General features: G+C 39.0%; 1 protein-coding gene across 1 annotated transcript in view; it reads left to right on the forward strand.

Moving 5' to 3' along the window:
* The window catches only part of RNGTT (RNA guanylyltransferase and 5'-phosphatase), a 184,984-nt gene that overhangs the window by 51,027 nt on the left and 111,377 nt on the right, over positions 1-22,580 (forward strand). The window contains exon 10 of the mRNA XM_035321474.1: positions 7,488-7,559. Coding sequence (XP_035177365.1) covers positions 7,488-7,559 — 72 coding nt within the window. The remainder of the gene's footprint in view (positions 1-7,487; positions 7,560-22,580) is intronic.

Below are 22,580 nucleotides of genomic sequence, written 5' to 3' on the forward strand. Positions count from 1 at the left end.
CCACAGTGTAAAAAGGCCACAGAGGTGTTAGGAAATGACCAAAGGAGAGTTCTGAAGATGGTGAATGGCCTAGAGGGGATGACATATGAGTCAGACAGCTAAAATCACTTGGTTTTGTTCAGCCTTGGTTTATTCAGGAGACTGAGGGGAGGCCTCATGGCGGCCTGCAGCTCCTTCCTGAGGGGAGTGCAGAGGCAGGCGCTGAGCTCTGCTCTTGGGGACAGTGACAGGACCCGAGGGAATGGCATGGAGCTGGGACAGGGGAGGGTCAGGCTGGGGGTTAGGGAAAGGTTCTGCACCCAGAGGGTGGTCGGGCACTGGGACAGGATCCCCAGGGCAGTGGTCACAGCACCAAGCCTGCCAAAGTTCATTAAGTGTTTGGAAAATGCTCTCAGATGTGTGGTCTGTTTTTTGGGTGGTCCTCTGCAGAGCCAGGAGTTGGACTGGGTGGCCCTCGTGGGTCACAACACTTCCCAATTCAGGATATTCTGTGATCCTTTGATTCTGTGTGAGGAGAATTATTGCAAGGGACAACGTACTGTCTGAGGCAGAGAGGCAGATAATGGAATACTTCCCACTGCCTTTGCTTTACTGAAAAATTAAGAGCATACTGTGGTAAATATGATGTTCTCAGCTCAAGAGGGGTTGCTCAAGCTGTCAGGTCTGCAAGGAGCCTCTACAGCCAGGCAGGTTCCTAACCACATACTAGGCTCCATACTGTTGAGGTAAGACGGGTACTATTTTTTCTTTCTGCTCCTTCTAAGGCTCTTGAAAAAAAGCAATGGCTTGCCAATGTCTATATGCTGCAATCCTCTTTTGTTGAAGGGAGTTCCTCCCATTCTTCCTATCTAGGAATTATTAATTCCTAACCCAAACAATACTTGCTGATGACAGCTAAGCTTCTGAAGCTGCAGTTGAATCCCTTGCTGAAATTGCCTGTAGCCAGTACACTTAGGTCTTTTTTTTCAGTGAGGTGCCCCTTGTGGCCCACAGGGTCAACAGGATGAGCACTCTGTCAGGGCATGTTCTGGAGCTCTGCTTGCACTGACTTAACATGTCAGGTGAGAGGACAGTCAGTGGGAGTGACAGTGCTCGGCTCACCACTCTCCAAATCACTTGAGAGTTACAGGTTTGGGCTCTTTCTTCTTTTCCCTCACCCTTTATCTGTGATTGTGAAGGAGTATCCAAAGGTTGTATTGAAAGAAGAAAGTGTTGGCTCTATAAGCTTACAGGGAAGTGTGAGAAAAAATGGAGCTTGCTCTTTTTAAGCTTTTTTTTTTTTTTTTTTTTTTTTTTTTTTTTTTTTTCCCAGCCTGCACAGCTAAATAACATGTGCAATGCTTTATTAAAGTAATTTACTATACCAGGACTGGGGGGCAGAGGGGAGGGGGAAGTGTAGTCCATTGCTATAGTTCATTAAATCATATTTCACAAGCAGCTAAACTTGTTGAAATGACAGATGTTTTGAGATGAGGTGAACATCCAGTTAGCTGTAAACCAACGGTATCTTTAAAAGGAAAATTACGCTTTTTCACATTAATCAGAATCTTCAGGTGTTACTGGCTTGCAGGCTGAAGCAATTCAATAGAAAACATGATCTGGAGTCCATGAAATAACTTTAATGGATGCCTATAGAGAAAAAGGAGATCAAACATACAGAAGTTGAGATAGAAAGGAGAGGATTTGAGATTTTTATCTATATTGGATAAAGATCTATGTGTATAGAATCATATTGGTAATAATGATCAGCTGATACATGGCATAAAGCCTACTTTTTTTTGTAGGACCTGAGTCTGGGAAGGATCTTAATAGTGTCAGGAAGAAAATCTACTGAATTGCCCTTTAAGAAGGAAAATTACAATGCCAGACTGCCACTGGAGGAGATACAGGAAGAACTGATAAGTTAGGGAAAGATTTCAGATGTTTTTGAGAATTTAAAGCTTACTGCACAAATATATTTCACATTATTCTGGTCATAAACCAGTGAAGAATAAGCTGTAAAATATATTCTGTCCATATGATGCCTTTGTTTTCCTGATGGGCACCTTGAAGTGTGCAGTGCTTTCCCGCTGAGGAAAGTGACTCAGAGTTTTATTAGAAATGAAGACTTCATGAAGTAAGAGCTGTACCTTATTACTAAGATAGGCTGAAGTTTTCAGGCTGAGGTTGGGCAAGTCATCTATCTCAGAGTTATATTATAGGTTGCCTTTGACTTCGTTGTCTCTTACCACAGAATTGTAAAGGAGCAAATGGTTTTCTGTCATTGTTTTGTAGCAATTGGTTTATTAGGAAGTCTATGGAAAGGATTATTTAAATAGTTCTTCAGGGTGCTGCTTCTCTCTACTATGTCTTAAAACAGGTGATTTACTAAGGTGGGCTAATGCGCATGTGGTAGATGACAGGGGAGCACATATTGATGTCTGTGTGTTAATGTGGCAGTGCCTGTGAGACACAGGAGAGGGGCTCTGATCTGGCATTTTGTGACTCCCATATTTATAGTTTGTCTCTTAAGAATAAATGAAGTTGAAAGAATTTACAGTCAGTCATTAGTTGCATCACATATTCACAGTTATCTAGGGTATGAGCTGTAACTTCACCTAATTTGTTGCTTTGTAAAAGTTTGATTGTTAAAGGGTATTTGAATAACTTACTATTGGCATAAAATCAGTGAGATTTTTTTCCTTTTTTTTTTTGGTAACGTAAAAAGCGAAATGAAATGAAACTCTTGGTTGAGTAACGTACCTTGTGATAAAACTAAAATCTTTTGATGGATAAATACTTCCATAGTGCAGACTTTTAAATTAATTTCTGTGATCAGTTAAATAATAGTATAAAAAAAGTTTGGAATATATTTCTTTTTCAATTGCAATTCCTTTCAACAGGTTTGAGACTAGAACTTGTTTACTGTTTGCAGTACCACAAGCTTAACTTTGAAATTCAATATTTCTTTAATGTTCATGCCAAAAGATAATTTTCATAACTGTTCTTTTACTCTGAATATATGCACGATTTCTTTCTTAATCTATGTGAAGAAAAAAAATGTGTTTTTTTTTTCACATTAACATATTTTGCTAATTAGTACTGCTGGAGTTGATTCTTTAATTCCAGGTTGGCATAGTTCATACTTACTGTAGCTTGAAGTAGCTTTTTTGCTTTCAGAGGATGACGGTATAGAACAAGGTGCCCAAATGGCATTGCTTTGCATTAATCCTAAAAGTCTAAGGAAGAAGAAAAGAAAACAGATGAATTGATGAATGGAAGATGAAATTGATGAATGGAAGAAGAAAAGAAAACAGATGAATTCTAACTCATCAGTGCCATGCAGTGAAACAGTTGCCTTTGTTCAGAATGTAAAAGATTAAGTAGTCTCTCCAACTTTATTTAGAGTGACAATGCATAAAACTTTGGTAAAGGTAATTTCCATGAATTCAGCGAACTCTTAACTTGCTTTAAGGCTTCTGATGTAAACCTTTTATGCGGTTGTCTTTGAGAATCTGAAATGCATTTAGGGTTCACTTCAAGCTGAAATTACTTGCAAACAGTTCTTACTGTGATCAATTACGTCTTCGGTGATGAGAGATTTTCTGCAATACTTTGTGCTCATCTCCAGTTCTTCAGTTGTGTTTATTCCTCTGGCATGGAAGAAAGTTTTCGGCAAAGCTCATTAAAACTAATTTGAACACTACCTACAGGTGACTAGCATAATATGAGGTATTCATTTAGAAAGCCAAGTGTTTCGTCTCCCTACCACTGTCTGAAGGAACGAATGAAGTGCATCAAGGGTTTTGGCTGCCATGCAAGAAAGCTAGTTACTTCCAATAAGTTTTTTTTATATTGTACATAGCTTTGGAACAATTTAGTAGAAAATGCAGAAGCGTCCTTAGGCTTGAAGTATTTTCTTCCTTTGAATTGCTATTTAGTATTTGTGTGAACAAGGGCTCATTTTAAATACCTAAGCGTATTAAGAAGTTTTTTTCAACTAATGAAATAAAATGTGATCTCTGAGCTGTCAGGATATTCCCATCATTTCACAAATAAAACTAACTGTCAGTCATCTGTGTTTGTGAGCAAAACATCTGGTGTTCAAAACTGCTCACAAGTGTGGCAGAACATCCAGTAAAATTCAGCTGGGTGAGGACTTTCTTAGAAACAGCACTAAAAGAAAACACGTCTGTTTTTTGCCAAGCATTTAAGGCTGTCATATTATATTACTTAAATTTTAAAACAGCAACATAGTGGTGTAGGCATACGTGTTATCATATATTATTAATGTGCATCAATCTCAGATGCCTCTTCTGGCATCCTTGAACCCTCCTTGTCTTCAAGTCAAATAAATGGAAGGTTTCAGCCACTCTGCCCTTTATGTCCTTTTGGTGGAGTACCTTACATGAGATGTCCGAGATGGATGTGGCTCTCCTGGAGCTTTAATTTAAAACTTACTGGGCTCATGAACACAGGGAGCAATGCACACTGATGAAGACATCCTGCAGAACTGCAGTCAGTGTAGGGTGAGAACCTTTTACGTTCCTGTGTCAACACAGACCTTGTGTATTTGTAAGCTCTGTCAGGAATGGCACAGCTTACAACTTGTTGAGTTTGCAAAAACTGGCACTTTGTGCAGTATAGATTTTTTTTTAAAAGCTCTTTGTATTCCTGAAAGACAGCTGTGGCTAGAATTGCATTGGAGGTAAGGGGATAAAGGGAAAGGCAAGGGATAAGAGGAAAAGGAGCAATAAACAGATGTGTGATTGGATCTGACTTCATACTCTGTTTCAACTAAATGTACATTCTGTAAGTTACTGGTAAGATGAGATACTTTGCTTTGTGATTAAATTTTGGATTATTTTAAGTCCAGGTTGCGTGCTAGGTAAGTTATTCATGAAAAGATGGGGGGTTCCCTGGATTGTCAGTCCAGCATCGTTCTTTTTGGTTCGTGTCCAGCTGAATGCTTTTAGCACTGTCGCTGTTTCTGCTATGCTGTAGAATTGTGCACTGCAGCACCAGAAAAGAAGATTAACAGCAGCACAGTTTTCCAGATTATATTAAAGAAACTGGCCATTGGAGCTTGTTCCGCAAACCTGCGGGTTAAGCTAGTATAAGTGGCAGCTAATGGACAAGTGGTAAAAATCAGATTTCCTAGCAGTGGTAACATGGAAACACACCGTAGTGCCTGTAAACCTACACAGGATATATAAAAGGCAGTGCATAGATGCAGGTGTGTCTTGTGAATAGTTTTGTGTTTTATTATGTTGCCATGGGAATGTTTTTCATTTTAAGTTTTCAGTTATCTAGAAATTGGTTTAAATGTAGCCTCATAGTATCAGGTTATTAATCAGATCAGAATGAGTGAGTTTGAATTTGATGAGTTCTTCAAATAGTTCATATTTCCATGAACCTGCTTCTGAGATCTAATCCCTGAGGTGTTTTTCAATTCTTACAATTTCAAGAAAGATTCTGAAATCAGGGTCTTAAATAACGATGTGTTAGAGTGCTTTTAATCTGAATCATTCTTATGATCACATTGCAGCTTTTGCCTTATGACAGTTATATTGGCATAACTAATGGAGCAGCGAACGCTGGTGTCATGATGGAGATGAGCAAGACAGGAATTTGTCATCTCTGCTACTGAAGCATATTGCGTTACCGTGTGTTTGGTAGTGGGGATTTCAGTCAGAATCTGAAAAGAGAACAAGAGGCAGGGAGGAGGAAGAAAAGAAATGGAGATGTGGCAAGAGGCTGCTCTAACCCGTAACAGGGTTGAAAAGGTTTATATGTGTCTGAAGTAATGAAGAGGTTTTGTTCCTAAATTTAATTCAGTGTTAAAACTAAACATCCCAGCGAAAACTTAAAGATCACGCATGGTCCTCTTGGCTGTATTTTATAATTAGTCTTAAAAAGAATATCCAGAGATTCACATTTTGGAAAATTAGACTTTAAATCCTTTCATACAAGGCCTGGCATGTTTTCAGGGTTTTGTATACAAATGCTAGCTTTGCATCATTCAGATGAGTCATTCAGAGTATCTTTCGGTCTTGGCCATGAAAAAACAATCTCCGTTTCTGTATTCAGTTTATAAAAGATGAGATTTCAAAAAAAAAAAAAAAAAAAAAAAGGCAACTTCTGCTTCCCTATTGTTATTTGAGAACAATGGGTTTGAGTTTTCTAGTTAAGCTTTAAATGCCTCAAGCTTTGTATTTACTTTGGAACAAATTTACATTTTACAACAGCTTTCTTATTTTTTAAAATCCAAATGTGATTAAATTCTAGTTACAATTTAAGAAGTTTGGTATGTGTACAGACTTAATTTTACAATGAAAATCGTGTTAGAGTTTACTTTGGAGAAGTTAGGGATTCTAAGAGAAGAAGTTACAAGGCTGTAAAACAAAAATGTTATTGAACTAGCAGGAAACATTTAAATGAATTTGAGTTGATAGGAAGTTCTCTTTTGGATTAATTATTGAGTGTATAGCTTTGTTTTCATCATGTTATAGTGAAATATTTGTATTTTTTCCTGTTGTTTCATGTCATGTGAATTTGGAATTTTAATTTCTTCTTAGCAAAAAAATCTCAGTAGATATAAATATCTTAAAAACCAATAATTGGGTGGTGGAGAGCAGGATGCAGGAAGACTGATTGTATTTAGAGAAGTGAATTATTTCAAAGTTGTGCCTGAGAAAGATTTACCCATTGGTTGGCTGTTACCATTTTCAGTCATGACTAATTTATATGAAACTAAATAATTTGTATTAGTTTAACAAACTAATAGACGGTGTCTAATTCATATCACAAGTCTGAGCACAGGTGTAAGTACCAGCATTTAAGATATGTATGTATTTGTAGTATAATGATCGTTAACAGGCTTTCTCCTTGCTGATGTATTTTCAAGGTGGATTACCGGTATATATTGAATTGTAACAAGTTCCATGTGATAGCGACACTATCTGTGATATTTCCATTAGAAGGAACCCTACTGCTGAGTCACAATGCAACATTCAAACAAATTGCACTTGTCACCGCTGCTTAGAACACAGCTAATGTGAAAAGATCCAAGCTGAACATAGAAAATGGACGTTAATGCTTGTTCTTAGCTTGTTTACTGGTTCTTCTTGTAGGTGAGATTTCCAAAAGTGGTTAGTTGACTTAGGATTGCAGTTCTTACTGAGGTGTTTAAAAACACATTATTCTCTCAAGGAAAGTAATGATTTTGAAAGCTGTGGAGAGACTAATGGGTAAGTGTTGCAGATCAAAACGTGGAACCGTAGGACAGCTCCTTGGCTTCTCGCTGAATGCTTCATGAGGCATTTAGGGCAATAATACTTCTATAATGCTGACATACTGTAAAATATTTTTCATAATAAAAATGTGGCCATTACTTGATTACATCGTGCTCACAGGTATATGCACTAGATATAAATGCTAGGTATAAATGCGCGAACTATTTTTTAGTATTCATGAGATAAACCTAAATGTCTTCTTGTTTGTTTTAGGAAATGATCATTGACAAGGTTAACGGACAGGTTGTTCCTCGGTACTTGATATATGACATTATTAAGTTTAATGTAAGTACTTTCGGTTTTATTGGTTTTATCATTAGTTATTGATTCTCATTTCTGTTTTAATCTTATCTGTATTATTAAGAGCTCGAGAATAAACCTAAGCACCAAAAGCATCTGGGTATTTTGCAGGTCAATAAAATGCAGTGCATCAGAATTAAGATCGAAAGCAGCCTTCTAATAGACATTGATTCATTTCCATGTGGTGGTGGTTTGTAACAGTCTGCTAAACAGTGTGTGAAAATTTCCCATTTCTAGAATGTGTCTGAAATACAGAGACAGTGAAAACTGAGAGTGGATGGAGAAGCTAGCCTGTCAGTGGCATACATGTTACCTGAGCATCACAGTGCTCCTTGCTAGGCTCCTCTACCACCTGTTTCTCAAATTTCTCTTTGAAACCAGGCACCTGGTTCTCTGATAGTTGTGCTCAACAGCAGACTCTCCTGTTTACACTGGCTGTAGGGCAAATATGTAAGAGAGAAAAATGTTGTGGAAAAGGAGAATCCTGTTTTGACAGCTAGAAGTCAAGTCTCTGTGGTCACAGGAGGGAATTGTTGAAAAATGGGGAGAATGAGAAACTTTTTTTTTTTTACAGCAGCTTTCAAATATGGTAAGTGTTTGAAAGTCACCAAGGGGCTATTGCATGTTACCTTTGTAGAATTTTTTTGTTTAATTTCTTGTATTTCCCCCCCAAAGTCATGATATACGTGAAACCTGAAGTTGGTCTTATGAAAGGATATCTTATTTGAAGCTTATTTGAAGAACTAAACTTGACAATATGTTCTATTTTTTATCACTTATGAAATATATTTTCTGGTGATTTCTCTTGTTATGTGTAAGGAAAAGAAAATGTTTTTCAGGAAGGATCAATTTAAACATAAGTATCTTTAAAATAATTTTGTGAAAACAGAATGTTTGTGCTGGTTTTTGCTGGGATAAAGTTATTTTCTTCCTAGTAGCTCATAAGGTGCTGTGTTTTGGATTGGTTACCAAACTAGTGTTGACAAGTCACCAGCGTTTCAGTCATTGCTGAGCACAGCTTGCACAATGTCAGGCTCTTTTTTGCTTCTCGTGCTGCCCTGCCAGTGAGGAGGCTGCGAGTGCACCAGGAGCTGGGGGGGACACAGCCAGGACAGCTGGCCCAGACTGACCAAAGGGACGTCTGTACCATATGACTTTGTGCTTGGCAGTAAAAGCTGGGAGAAAGGAAGATGATGGGGGACATTCAGAGTTATGGCACTTGTCTTCCCAAGAACTGTTACGCGTGGAGCCTACTTTCCTGGAAATGGCTGAACACCATCGTGCTGATGGGGAGAAGCAAATTCCTTATGCAGCTTTGCTTGCAGGCTCGGCTTCTCCCGTTCTTATTAAACCATCTTTATCTCAACCCAGAATTTTCTCACTTTTGCCCCTCCAATTCTTTGCCCTGTCCCACTGGTGGGGGGTGAGTGAGTGGCTGTGTGGGGCTCAGCTGCCTGCTGGATTTAAACCACAACAGGGTGTTAAATGTAGTCACAGAGCCTGTGACTAAATAGCCTATGGAAAAACAGGCTAGTTAGTGTCTGTTAGTGCTTCTGGAAATATGAAATTGTTTTAGTGCTCCTAACCAGACAAACAGTGTTCCTGAAACACAATGGATTTTGCACTTCCTAAACTACTGTTGACTCTTCTAGACTTGCAGAGGATGCTGTTCAGCTTGACTGGACTGCTCAGCATAAGTTGTAAATTCTTTGGTGAAAAGCTTTTTGGGGTGTGAGGGGAGGGAACCCTCATTTGTAGCAAAGTGTCCAAGCTTAACATGAAGAATCCTACCTCCCAAACAGCAGAAATGGCAAGGGTTTCCAGAGGATTGTCAAGGTTTGAGGAAAGTGCTTTTGAGCAGGGCAGTAAATGTTTTAAACTTAGTGGGGTTTTTGTTTTTTTTATCATTGGGAGTGAGAGTGAAGAATTGGTTAGTATCTAATACAATTTTAATGTCAAGGACAAATTAAAACAATGTTATCAGGATGAGTACAAGCAGGACTTCAGCTGCAAAAATTCATTAGCGATGGTCCTACCACAAAGATTAAAAAGCATAGTGGATTTTAGGTTAATTTTAGATACTTAATTACAAAACTGGGCACCCGAGGATGTTTGGCTTGGCAAGAAGTGGTCAACTGAATTTTATCACAGAGAGTTAAATGTATTGAAAATTTGTAATTGGCAGGAAAGTATTAGTTCCTTTTTTTACGGTGTGTAAGTCAGATCGTATAATTTCTCTAGTAGAGCTTCAAATCAAGTAATTACACAAAACACCAGTTCTGTTTGAAAACAAAACACCCCCTACAAGTAACCAACCCCCACTCCAAAAGCACCCCCTCAGCAGCACAGGGCTACACAAAGGGCTCAGGGATTCTGCGCTGCTGCTTGCAAGGAGTTGTCTTCTGAAGGTGAGTAGTGGAGTTACCATACTCACTGACCGTCATCTAAATTACAAGATTACCAACATATCCCTTATCTCATCCTCTGCTTGCTCTGCTGCTGGAGGTACTGCACTGCAGTGGGGGAAATGCGAATGCAAGCTGCTGATGAACTTTTGTCTGCTCAGGAAAACCTTATGTTTAAGTCAGGTCTCGTGAACTAGAGGTACTTTCAGTTGACTTTATTCGTAACTATTCAACCTATTTTGCATGCACACCATCCTATACTAGCTAAATGCACAAAGTTTTCTGTTTTTTGACAGATTTCTTCTAAAATACTAAATTCACAGATTCTACACTAAGTCCCAAAGACTTATGTGCACTATTAATACTGCTGAGAATTTGCGTTAGGATGACCAACAGTGCTGAAGTAAGGTGATAGATAGTTCTGCAGATTGCATGATACATTTATAGTAAGAATTACGTCAACTTGCGCCCCTCAGGATGGCTCTAAATAGTACAGTGAAGGCTGTTAACATATACAGAGAAAAATCATGGAATTAACATTTTAGATCACAGCAAAATAATGTAATGATTTAAATTTTCCAATTGTCATTTGCTGTAATACCACTTTGAACAATTCTCAGTGTTTTCACCCAGCACTGTTGTCATGCTTCAAAATTGGGCTGTACTCTATTCTTGTATTTATTTTAGTTCTTTGTTACCTTATCTTTGGGGGCTAAATTTTCTTAAAATGGGTGTTTGGAAGTGTAGCAGTTAGACAAGGCAACTGGTCTGAGACAGGGAATTTTGAAAAGTTACTTATTTGGGACAAATACCGAACTGAGATTTAAGAGCAGCAGTGGTCTGCTAGTCATGGATCAGCTGGGAATAAAAATAAGGGCTTTAATTTTGTGTATAATATTGTGATTTGGGAGAAGATCATGGAATCACTGAGCGTAGTGTGTCAGTACGTTATAGGATCTTTCTTCAGACTTGGTCAGTGTTTCATCTGAGCTTGACACAGAGAAGGTGAGGAAGGCACTGCAAGTAAGGATGATGTGATCATCAGGAGGGAATGGTAACAGAAACGTACTGGTGAGTACAGGCTATAGGAACAATTTAAAAAGAATAACAAGGGAGAAGATGTAGAGATGAGAGAGTGGAAGAAGACCAGTCTTAAAAATTGTAATCACATTGTTATCGGTGAGGCCTATTGTTACTTAGCATTTCAATTTTGCTGTGGTGTACCAGGAATCAACTACAGCAGCCTTCTAGAAAGAGGTGAAAGAAACCAAGAAAATAGACTGTCATTGAAATACATAGTGAGCATTTGACTCTAGGTATCTAGACAGGAAATATCTTAGAAGAAGAAAAAAATAAAAACTGGGTTTCAGTGATTGGGAGGACATACACTGGAGTTCTCAGGGAAAACATGGAAATAATCTTTCTTGGCTGTCTTCTTTTAGGATAAATCTTTTTATTGAATTCTGATGCTTATCACCTGTAGCTGCTGAAGAAGTCAGTTTTCATGGTTGTTGATGGAACAATTTGATTTTATTTCTTTTTAATCCTTGTTTCTGTGATGTGTAGTTTCCAGAAGCTTGTGATAAGTCATCCTGTTGTGCTACAAGACATGCCTATGTCAGGAAAAACAAATGATTCTTCAGGAGATTAAAAAAAGACTGTTGTCATTTTGTTCAGTCTGAATCATAATGTTAATTATTATTAATAGCAACTCAAAATATGACATTGCTGTATCGCTGCTTTCATCCCACATGCTAAAAGCAAATTCATAAAAAGGAAGCTATATGCAAATGAAATAAATCAACCTTTCAGCCTCAGCTCTTTGAGGAAACCCAGAGCAATCCCTACTGTTTGTTTCTCTGCTTTGCTTGGATCTTTTGTAAACAAAACAAAACAACAACAAAAACCACCTCAGTGTATATAAAATTATCTCTCAAAACCATGTTCTTAGAGGCTACACACATCTATAGTAATACATGAAACTGTGCCAGGGGCATGGTGCTGGAACTGAAACTTCATCCTCTCTTTCAGTAGTTAAAAAGAACCAGTTAAAAGGGCAGACTTTTGGGCCTGGGTGGCTACGGTGCTCTTGAGCTCAGGAATAGTCTAAGATTTAATGTTGCTCAGGAACCATTCTTAGCAGCCTTTCTGAGATGTCATCCTCTTTTGGAGAACAAGGTAGGATGAATGTTTTTGGACTTCAGTGGCTTCAAGGCCAGAGATTAGGCTTTGCAGTGTTAGTTGACCAGTGCAGATGTAAGAGTGTCTTCTAGTTCATGAGCTTTGGCATCTTCTCTCTAAAGTTCAGGAAGTGACATTTTTTTGAAATGTCAGGTATTCTGCTTTTAATTTGGGGACTTAGGGTGGAGGACAAGAAGGCTCCTGACATTGTAAAGAAGAGAGGAAATTTTATTTCCTGTTATTTCATAGAATCATAGAATCACAGAATGGTGATGAGTTGGAAGGGACCTTAAAGCCCATCCACTTCCACCCCCCCCCCCCCCGCCATGGGCAGGGACACCTCCCACCAGCCCAGGTTGCCCAAAGCCCCATCCAGCCTGGCCTTGAACACCTCCAGGGATGGGGCATCCACAGCTTCTCTGGGCAGCCTGTGCCAGGGCCTCACCACACTCTGAGTGAAGAACTTCTTCCATATAGGTAATCTAAATCTATCCACTTTTAGTTTAAAGCTGTTGCTCTTTGTCATATCACTCCACCCCCTGACAAAGAGTCCCTCCCCAGCTTTCCTGTAGGCCCCCTTCAGGTACTAGAAGGCCGCTATGAGGTCTCCCCGGAGCCTTCTCTTCTCTAGACTGAACAACCCCAACTCCCTCAGCCCATCTTCACAGGAGAGGTGTTCCAGTCCTCTGGTCATCTTCGTGGCCCTCCTCTGGACTTGTTCAAATAGGTCCATGTCCTTTGTGTGCTGGGGACCCCAGAGCTGAACGCAGTAATCCAGATGCACAGTACTTAAGGTACTCTGCTTTCCGGCTTCTTGAATTCTGGCTATATGTAGATAAGCTCATAATAATAACTGTAGTTGTATTGCACTACCTCTTTCACCTGAAGAGTTAGTAAAAAGTTCAAATTTGGTGGGTAGTTCTAGTTTAATAAAGGAAGTTGACAACAGAAAAATTAACAGTCCCAGAAATAAACACAAGTAAATCCAAATCCCTGTTAATCAGAAACAACCTACAAAAGAAAATGTCTTCCTTCTCTAGGCATCTCCGAGACAGCTCTTTCTGAAAAAGCCTGTCAAAACAAGGTTTTTCTTAGATTGTATTCAGCGGCTACATCTAGATGTATAAACACTAAAGCTAAGCAACTGTTTGTTTTTTACTTAGTTAACTAATAAAAAGTACACTGGCATCGTATAGGATCTAATTAATGGATTCTTAGCAAAGATGCTGAAAAAGAATTGTACTTTTATTTTTCTTTCTAACCCTGGCCTTTAAATTTTTAAACTCTAGCCAAGTTTTCCTGAGAGCAGATTGCAATGGTAAGAATAGATCGAATGCTTGAAAAAGAATAATTATTTTAATGTTTAAAAAGGAGATGGTTCTGATTAAAGTTTTGAAAATTCTGTGCATTAAATTAAGTCAAGATCAAGATTCCTGTGGCTGTCATGTGTAACAATGCTGTAGCTGTTAGATTAAATTTGTCACTGTACACACGCGTTCTGGCCATAAATCCTGCCCACAGCCAGTGGTGGGTTCATTGAATTCATGCATGAAAAATTTTTGTTTTAAATCCCTGTAAAATATTACCACGTCCGACTTTTCCGTTATAAACCTAATTTTAAAGCGAAGCAAAGCTCGCTGCACATGCTGTCTCTGCTTTATTAGTCTAGTAACCTTATCTTAAAAATACACTATGAAAATTCTGAGGGCATAATTTGGAGATGCGAGCATTTACTTGCACAATCTTTGCCGTTTACAAATGCACCTGACTGCCAATGACTTTTCCACTGTTGCTTCTAATTCTGAAGTTATTTCTCAAATGGTATCACTTGAAAGCACAGGTTTAAATAACTTCTGTTGCTAATAGTACCCTGGAAAATGCAGACGCTGTGCATGTGTTTAGTCTTGAATCTTTCCGCTATTTTTTTATTTTTATTTTTTTTGCCAAGACATACCTCATAAGTGCCTGGATGTTTGCAAGTTGTCTTTGCTTTATGTTCTAAAAACCTGTATGGACATCCTCCTATCACAGCAAAGACAGAAGGAGGTTTTCAGGTAAAGGAAATACAGCGCATCTGCTTACTGTACGTCACATTACTTTCTGGCGAAACACTGAGAAAGATATGCAAGATGGCCTGTATCTGCAGTACTCTGGCATCTCCAGAGCCTCTCTGCTATTTTCAGATCTCTTGTTTGAATTCATGGTGTTACACAGCTGCTAGTATCACTGCTTTCTCCTCCTCCTCTGAATTTTGTAATGCAGTTTTACTGGATGTTGACTAGAGAGCAGGGACAGTTTGGCCAGGGGAAGCGACATATTGTAGTCCATTTGAGTATTTTTAAAGGGCATGTGAATAGGGTGGTGGTTTGGAATAGGGAGGGAACAAATGGTGGGTTAGGAGAGCTTGTAAGGTGGAGAATTAATACAGTAAGGGAATGCTGGGGAAAGCTTTCAGGTCTGTGGAAATTTGTGGACAGAAATGTATACTGAGTAGTTGTTTTTTTCAAAGTTGTCCCTGTTTCATCTCCATTTCCTGTTGATCATCACTTTCATTTGTTATTAAAAGGCTGATGTGTATGTCTGAGCAGCAAAATGTGCAAATATCTTCACTTATTTTGTGAACTTCCAGTAGTTTTGCTTTCTTCCCTGTTGCTCCTTGGGCTTGGGAAATGTACATATGCAACCAAAAGGTAACATTCTTACGCATTTTTGCATCCCTCTTTAAAACTCCCTTCTGCAAAAATTAAATCATTGCTGAAGAGTGGTGACCAGGGTATCTTCAGCGATTTCTTGTTCCTCATTATGTGCTTTTTATCTAATAAGCTGCTTGCTGTCAGGAAGCATTCCTTTGCATTGTGATGAATTTGAAGGATGACTGTTTTACTTTCTGGCTGGATTGTGTGAAAAATACATGTGATATTTTTCCTTTCCCCTGCATCTCTGAGTTAGATACTCCTTTCCCTAACCCTGGGGGCATTACAAACCACAGTGAAGGTAGTTTGTTTTTCACAATTGTCAAAACTGAGAATGCTTATTGGACTGTTATAATACAAGCAAAGGGACTCTATTAAATTTTGTCATGCCTTGTTTTTTCCCGGAGGTAAGTGTTTCCATGCCTCTGTATGAAGCAAGCCTCATGAGAACCCTTTGAATAGCAGATTACCACTGGTATAATTGTCAGAAGAGACATGAAGTGTTGCTTCTGGGAGAGAGATACAGGGACAAGCAGTTTTCCAGAAGCAGCTGTAGAAGTTGCCTTAATATTAAATCCGTTCTATTTTTCAGGTGTTTGGGTTATGTAGGTTTTGCTCTTATTTACTCTGATGTGACAGTTCTTCAGCAAACTATAATACTTGCTAAGACAATTACAACATGAGACTGGGATGTTAAAGTTGCATTGTAAATGAAAATAATTTTCTCTGTATTTTTACTAACCTGCTTTTCTCTCTCTCATATTTTCAGCCTTTAAAAAAATCTTCACTTCTTATTTGCAATATTTTTTTATCTTCTTGTGTTGGGAACTGTAACGTGATTAAACAGAAAAATAGTCTCGCTCTCCTTGCAGTTTATAACGGCCATTACCATAGGAACTGCCAAGTAGACTTGGACCCAACTTCTGTCTTAGGCAAATATTCAGATCGCTCAAGAACCTGGCAGCGATCACAACTGAAGCTTAAAGCGTTGAAAAACTTGACAGTGGGGCAGGTCTTCCAACTCTGCATTATTATTTCCAGTATTGAGGATAGTGAACTTTCAGTCTAACATTGGGCTTTTTATCCAGTATATTTAAAAAAAAAAGGAAGAAGTATAGGCAAAACAGAAGATGGTTGGAAGGATATTACATGGAACCAGTGGGAGCGTGTTCAAATTTTGTCTTGTTTCCCTAACTTAGTTTTAATTTCTCCTTTTCTACACTTTGTTTTCTACACAATCTGGCCCTAATATTGCTTATATTCAGCTTCCTCTCTGTCTCCTGTGTTTCTATCTTTTCCCTGCTTTTAGGTGAAAAGAATTTAAAAAACAAACAAAAAACTATCATGCAGGATAGGGTTTATGAAGGTGAAAGCAGTATCTTTCTAATATCCTCTGTTCCATTCTCAGTATGTTTGAATAACTTGAGTGGCTCTTATCATCTGGTGTAGGACTTGTGGTAGGAGAGAATGTGAAGGTCATATTTTCATCCTGTTTAGAATATTTCTCCTATTTAAACCACGTATGAAGAAAAACACCTTCTTTTGAAATAAGTATCATAGCGTTTCATTAGTTTTTCTTATTCATAAGCTAACCATGCACATAACGAGCCAGGTATCTTAGAAAAATGGTGTCCTTAAAGTTACAGATCTTTTACAAGTCTTAAGAGTATAAAATACCTAATAATCAGATATTTAATTTTTAATTCTGTCATGGTTTAGGAAAAGTATATGACTTCCTTTTTAGGAGAACGCTTGTGAACGCAGTGCTGATTGTTGATTGATTATTATTTTAAAATCTTTTTGGAGACTTTACGCTTACTCGAATGGGCAGTCTTATTTTTAAAATACTACAAAGTGATTTCTATCCTAAAAATTCAGTGCTGCAGTCTCTTCAAGTATGAAATACTCCGAACAATGTCTCCAAAATGTGAGAATTTTCCCATGTTTTTTTAACTAACAGGAATGATAATTCTTCAACATCACAATTGTTGTATAGCCAACAATAATCGTCCCTATGACGAGTCACTGAATGGCTGGTGGGAAGACTATGAGGAGAGCAGGGAGTGGAAAGAGAATAACTGGAATTACCTGGACCATCTAGTAGCTGTCACAGTTAAGGTGTCTCCAAACTGCGTGCACAGCAGTACAAGCAAAAATCAGAAAGAAAAAATTAGAAGCAGTAAAATCCTGTGTTCAGTATTTTACTTGGCTGATAGCCTAAATTCAGCGCTGAATAAACGATTTAAATTTATATTCCCATGGGAAGACAATGTGAAATCTTTGTGTGTAAATGTCCTATGCTGATTCTGGAGAATCTGTTTTACAGCTATGGATTATTAGAATTCTGACTTGAATTCTGTAATTAAAGATGGGAAGTTCATTTACTCCTCAAAATACATGAGGGAGGTTGCCAGTCTAGACAAAACATCATTCCTGTAGATTTCAATCATTTACACCCCAGTAGAAATCCTCTGACTGAGTTTTGTTTTTGAAGGCTCAGAAGGATTTATAAGGATTATAAAGATCCTAAATGAAGCCTCTGTCCGTGCAGTCAAACAGTGAATCGGACAGAGCCGTCTGTGTTCCCAAAGTAGCAGCTACTCAGCTTTCTGTGCCTCACTAGAGCTGTGCTTTCCAAAGAGGTGGGTCAGGTGTTTGCCCTCTGTAGCTGCCAGTTTCCACAAGCCTGCCTCTTTCTTACACAGCAATACTGGTGAGAATCGAAATTCAGTCACTTGCAGTGATCATAAATATTCTGCCTTATATGTATTGCCTTTACACTGGTGAAGGGTACTTCTCATCCTCTTGCCGTTACAAGGTTTTACGGTTTTTGTCTTGAATATGTATTTTCTTTCGAGCAATTCAAGGAGGAGAAAATTGGGGAAGGGAGCAATGTTTGTAGTACAATCTACTTCTGTTTTGATCTTATCTGTTTAGTCACAGTTTTGACAGTCCTGCTGTTCCATTCAAGTTACATTTGCTAATAATAATAATAAAAAAAAGCATGGAGCTATATTTGTGTCTTCTGTTAGGCCTCAATGTTTATGCATGGAATACAAACTTCCTTCCTTTGTTGATTCATACATGTATGAATTTATTTTCAGTGGTTTTCTCTTTTTGAGAAAGGAAATACAAATAACTAAATACATGTCTGAAATAATCCTTTAATAGGTCTGGTTCCCAAACCATTTCTGTTCTGTGCTAAAATCAAAGCAATATTCCATGGTATAAGCTGACAACATATAAATAGTAATTATGTTCTTACAACATGTTGGATAAATTGAGACAACTGAAATAATGTCACACGCCGTACCTCATGAGTGCAAATATAAATTTCAGAAACCATTCTGAAACCACTTAATTCCTTGTCATTAACATACTATTTTTGAACATCTGAGGGACAAAAGTTAGGAAAAGCAATTTTTAAATTGTATTTTCAGTTTAGAATGTTTGTCTTTTGTGTATTAGAGATGAAAAATTTCGGAGTCATAATTCTCAATGTTTCAGTTCTCTAATACTTTTTGTTCTGTTTTAAAAAGACAACTTCATCAGAAGTGGAAAAAAAAAAGTTGATTGAACATAGTAATAATCTTATTTGGAGAATGAAACAGCACCTCCAGATTGTTTTTATATAGAAGCTATCTATATCAAAACAATAGCAGCATCTATAAACCCCCAGTCAGAAGAACTACATGCCAGACCATTAATATTAAATGCAAAATATTTGACTGCAGGGTCTTCAGAAAACGGGAGAACTAATAATGGGCTTTAGCTGGAAATGCAGATGTCAGCTGTGGGTGCCTTGAATTGTCAATAATAATGCTAAACACAGGGTAGAATATCAGCCTGTGCTTATTCTTTATTCTTCTCTCAAAATCATTAAAGCTAAGACAGTTGTGACATATGTTCTGCTATGGCTCAATAAGTGAGGACGTGCGCAGAACGTATATGCGTGTCTGTGCTGAATTATTCATGGTCAAGGTATTGCTCTGGGGAAGCAAACGGAACCGGCTTTGCTGGCAGGTAGGCTTTGAACCATATCTCATAAAGGAAGGGAATAAATATTCTCGGTTTGTCCTGGACCGAGCTGCTTATCAACAGCGTACACATTATTTCTCTTTTTACTCCGGTTGCGTTGGGCAGAAGCTGGATAATATCAAATTCTAATAGGAAGTGTTTTTATGGGATTTAGCACCTACATACCCCATTTTGTTATCTGTCCCGCATCCAAAGAACTTCCCATGGAAAGCTTACCAGATTTACCGAGCTGTCACCACAAGGTCAGCCTTAGAGGCTGGAGGAAGGCAGACTTAGAGCTGGTGGGTGCCAGGAGCTGCTCAGACGTACCCTTTCTCCTTCCCAGAGAGAGGGGCCCGAAGTGGGGCATGCAGCAGAAATCCTAATTATCCTGATAGACCCCTCTCAGTTGTTCCTGCCATCTTCCCGCGTTTACTGACTTGGGGTGTAAGTCACTCACCAGCCCTTGTAGCCACAGAGCCACGAGATCCTGACTTCAACACAGAAGTCTCGTTTGACCCGGAGAAGCGCAGGAGCTACAATTTAGCCACCCCTGGGGTACCAGGACAGAACCTGACACTTGACCAAATTCCATCTTTCAGCATCCATTTGGAGGAACCCTTTTGGGATTGTCATTTTTTTCCCCCCTTTTAGCAAATAAACTGCCTTCTCTCAGTCCCTTAGGAGAATGGATGTTTAAAGAGCTGTACGCTCATTTTTTTCATATGTGTAGACTTTTCTTCTGTGGTCCACTAGATTCTTACGTGACCTGCTGGGTATGGGTTCAGGTGAGAAGTTCGATTGAAATATTTGGAGTTTAAATTTTGAGAATTTCAGTCTTGTGTAGCTTTCAAATCTCATTAGAAGTCTTGTTTTACTTTTTGAGGTTGCATGGGGGACCGTGTTTAAAATGAAAACGTTTTTTCTAAGTGTCACATACGCTGCAAGCTGTGACCTTGTAGTGCAATGCAGAGTTTCAACAGGTGAAAAAAAATTCGGGAAGAGGTGTTGAGTCAACAGATGACTCCTCTCCCGAGGCAGTTCTGAACGCTATTTTGCTCTGGAATGCATTTTAATCACTGTGAGGGGGAAGTGTAACTTTCTAGCATAGACAGGAAACACATGCTACTTGTTAATTGGGTTTTACCCTATGCTAGCAAATTTATTTTAGGATGGAAATGTCTAGAGCAGGGATTGCCATCTAAGTATGTGTGCTCTTAGGTGATGCTGACCCTCATCCTTCTCAAAAGAAAAGCTTACGTACTGAAATAAAACCCCAAAAGTCTGAATGCCGAAAATAATAAAAACATCTCTGTATTGCTTAAAAGAATAATAGGAATTATTGCCTAGGTTTTGATTATGAGTGCATCGATGTCTTGTTTTTGGAGAACTTCTGAATGTGTGCTTTATATACTAAATAACCTCATCCTGGTTTTGTCAAGGTCTGCAGATTATTTATTGCAGCCTGCCTGGCCCTCCTACTTGTGTGCTAAAAGCTAGGATTTTACCACTTGAAGGTTTGGGATCTGTCTGGGACTAATATGTTGTGTATTAGCAACAGTTTTTTTTTTTGCAATTAAGGCAATTTCTGTTAACAAAGAAGAAGCCCTCCTGTCCTACTGTTGCTTTTATCCAGCATATGCTTGCTTTTACATCCAACGTTCCGTTAGTTTTCTTGCTGCTAATATCCTGTGCTTTGAGGAGAATGAAGCACTCCTTAACTTCTGGGTTCACTTGGCTGATGAAGAAATTGCTTGGCAGCATTACCTGGCTTCTCCCATCTCGTATAACCTGATGTCAGCCTCGCTCTGACCTTTCGGTGATGGAAGCGAGTGGTAATATCACAGTAATGCACCCTTCTGCTTAACAGGCTGGGAAATAAAAATATGTGATTGGCAGAGCTGCAGGAAATAATTAGTTCCAAGTAGATGTGAGGAGTGAGAGGATTATTTAAAGGAGAAGAAAGTGATTCAGCTGTTTCGTGGGGCACATGAAGTCATCTCAACTTTCAATTTAACCATGAGGAGATTGAAACAAATTTCAGTTGCTATGCTGAATTTCTGAATGAATCGGTGTAAGGAAGGTCTCTAAAAAACTTTACTGCTTATCGTAGGCTCAAATATTTGAAGCTAATGAGTTCATTCGATCTTTCAGACCTGCTCATAAAATGTGGCTGAGTGGGAAAGCGACTTAAGGGAAAGGAGCATGAGCACTTTATGTTGCTATAATTTAGGAGACTGTTCACAAATAATAAAATTGAAATTATCAATGCATACACATTTTGCAGGAAAGAAATGTGTGTTCTTCAGCTGGTTATTACGCAGGTCAGGACGACGGTTTTCCCTGTTTTAATTAGCTGTACAACCCAGCATGAGCTCAGCCACCGTTTAACTGAGTTCTGAAGTGATTCTCCAGCATCCTGGCGCAGGACGTGCTCGCCCCTCGAGAGCTGGTGGCTGTGCTGCCTCTCCTGCTAGAGGTGAAGCGCAGTCCTGTAAGGCAGGGGCTGTGAGTTACACAAGCCATGTGGTCAGGGAGCAAGAGATAGTTCCTAAAGCTGTGGCAGTGACCAAGTGAGGACTTCTGATAAACGTCTAAGAAGGATGTGACACTAGGGAAGAGATGTAAGAGGAAGCAAGTGCCCCTTTGGGAGCGTGAAATGTAGAAGATGCTGGGGAAGGCCAGCCTTGCCAGTGAGGGGAGGGTGAGTTTGGAAAGAATGGGATTAAAGTCTCATCCATCTAATATTGGCGTTTGCTTTTTCTTTGACTCAGGATACCTGTTCAGATTTACTCTTTCCATCTTTTACGTTTGCACGCCTCTTCAGGATGTCATTTTTGACACTTGCCTACTTCGTGTTCTTTCAGACTGATCAGTTCTCTTCGCCACGTGTTAGAGTGAGACGTTCTGCTTTTAGGTTCTCCTCTTTCTCCTCTAGCTGTGTGTAGTGTGGGAAATACCTGGCTGGTTCTCCTCATCTGTCCAGCTGCTGTTCACTTCTTGCATCCCATGCTTGGAATACAAGCACTGGCCTCCAGTTTCCGCACTCATTGATTTCAGCTTTTGAAGAATTCTATTGTTGAGGCTGTGGGCTTTATTTTCTGTGGACAAGGAAAAGGAGGGTTTTTCTAAGTTGTTTTGTGTGTGTGTGTGTGTGTGTGTGTGAATGGGATGGCAAGATGAGGGATGATCTCCTGTAAATACCTTCCTGTGCTGGATAGTGCTCATAGCAGTGCAGATGTATGAGTTTTGTGCCTTACTGCTGTGAAAGTGGCACAACTCACTGAAACTAATGTGCAAATTTCCAAGGTGCCTGTTGCTCGTTTACACTGAATGATGCCCACAGTGTGTTCTCATCACCATCTAATGTTCAAAACGCAATAAGCTCCATTATCAGCAATTATGAATCTGACAAACGTGCATTTTGAATGCTCTTACGGACTGGTGCAATGCACCAAGTGTACGAACAGCAATGTAAAGTTCCTGGCTTAGCTCAGATCCGGAAAGGTCAGAGCATGCTATTGAGAATTAGAGAAGAGCTTTTACCACCTTTTAGTTAAAGCCATCCCGTATTTTGCAGGTTTCTGCAGCCACTGTTTATTGACACTACTTCCAGCTGCAGCTGTAGTTTTCTCTTTTCTGTGATATAATGAATGCTTCTTTCAGAACATCAATAAAGTACGTTTGAAGCAGTGGTTTTGCTTAACTCT

This window comes from Oxyura jamaicensis, chromosome 3 (assembly GCF_011077185.1).
Source record: "Oxyura jamaicensis isolate SHBP4307 breed ruddy duck chromosome 3, BPBGC_Ojam_1.0, whole genome shotgun sequence".
In the NCBI taxonomy this organism is placed as follows: domain Eukaryota; kingdom Metazoa; phylum Chordata; class Aves; order Anseriformes; family Anatidae; genus Oxyura; species Oxyura jamaicensis.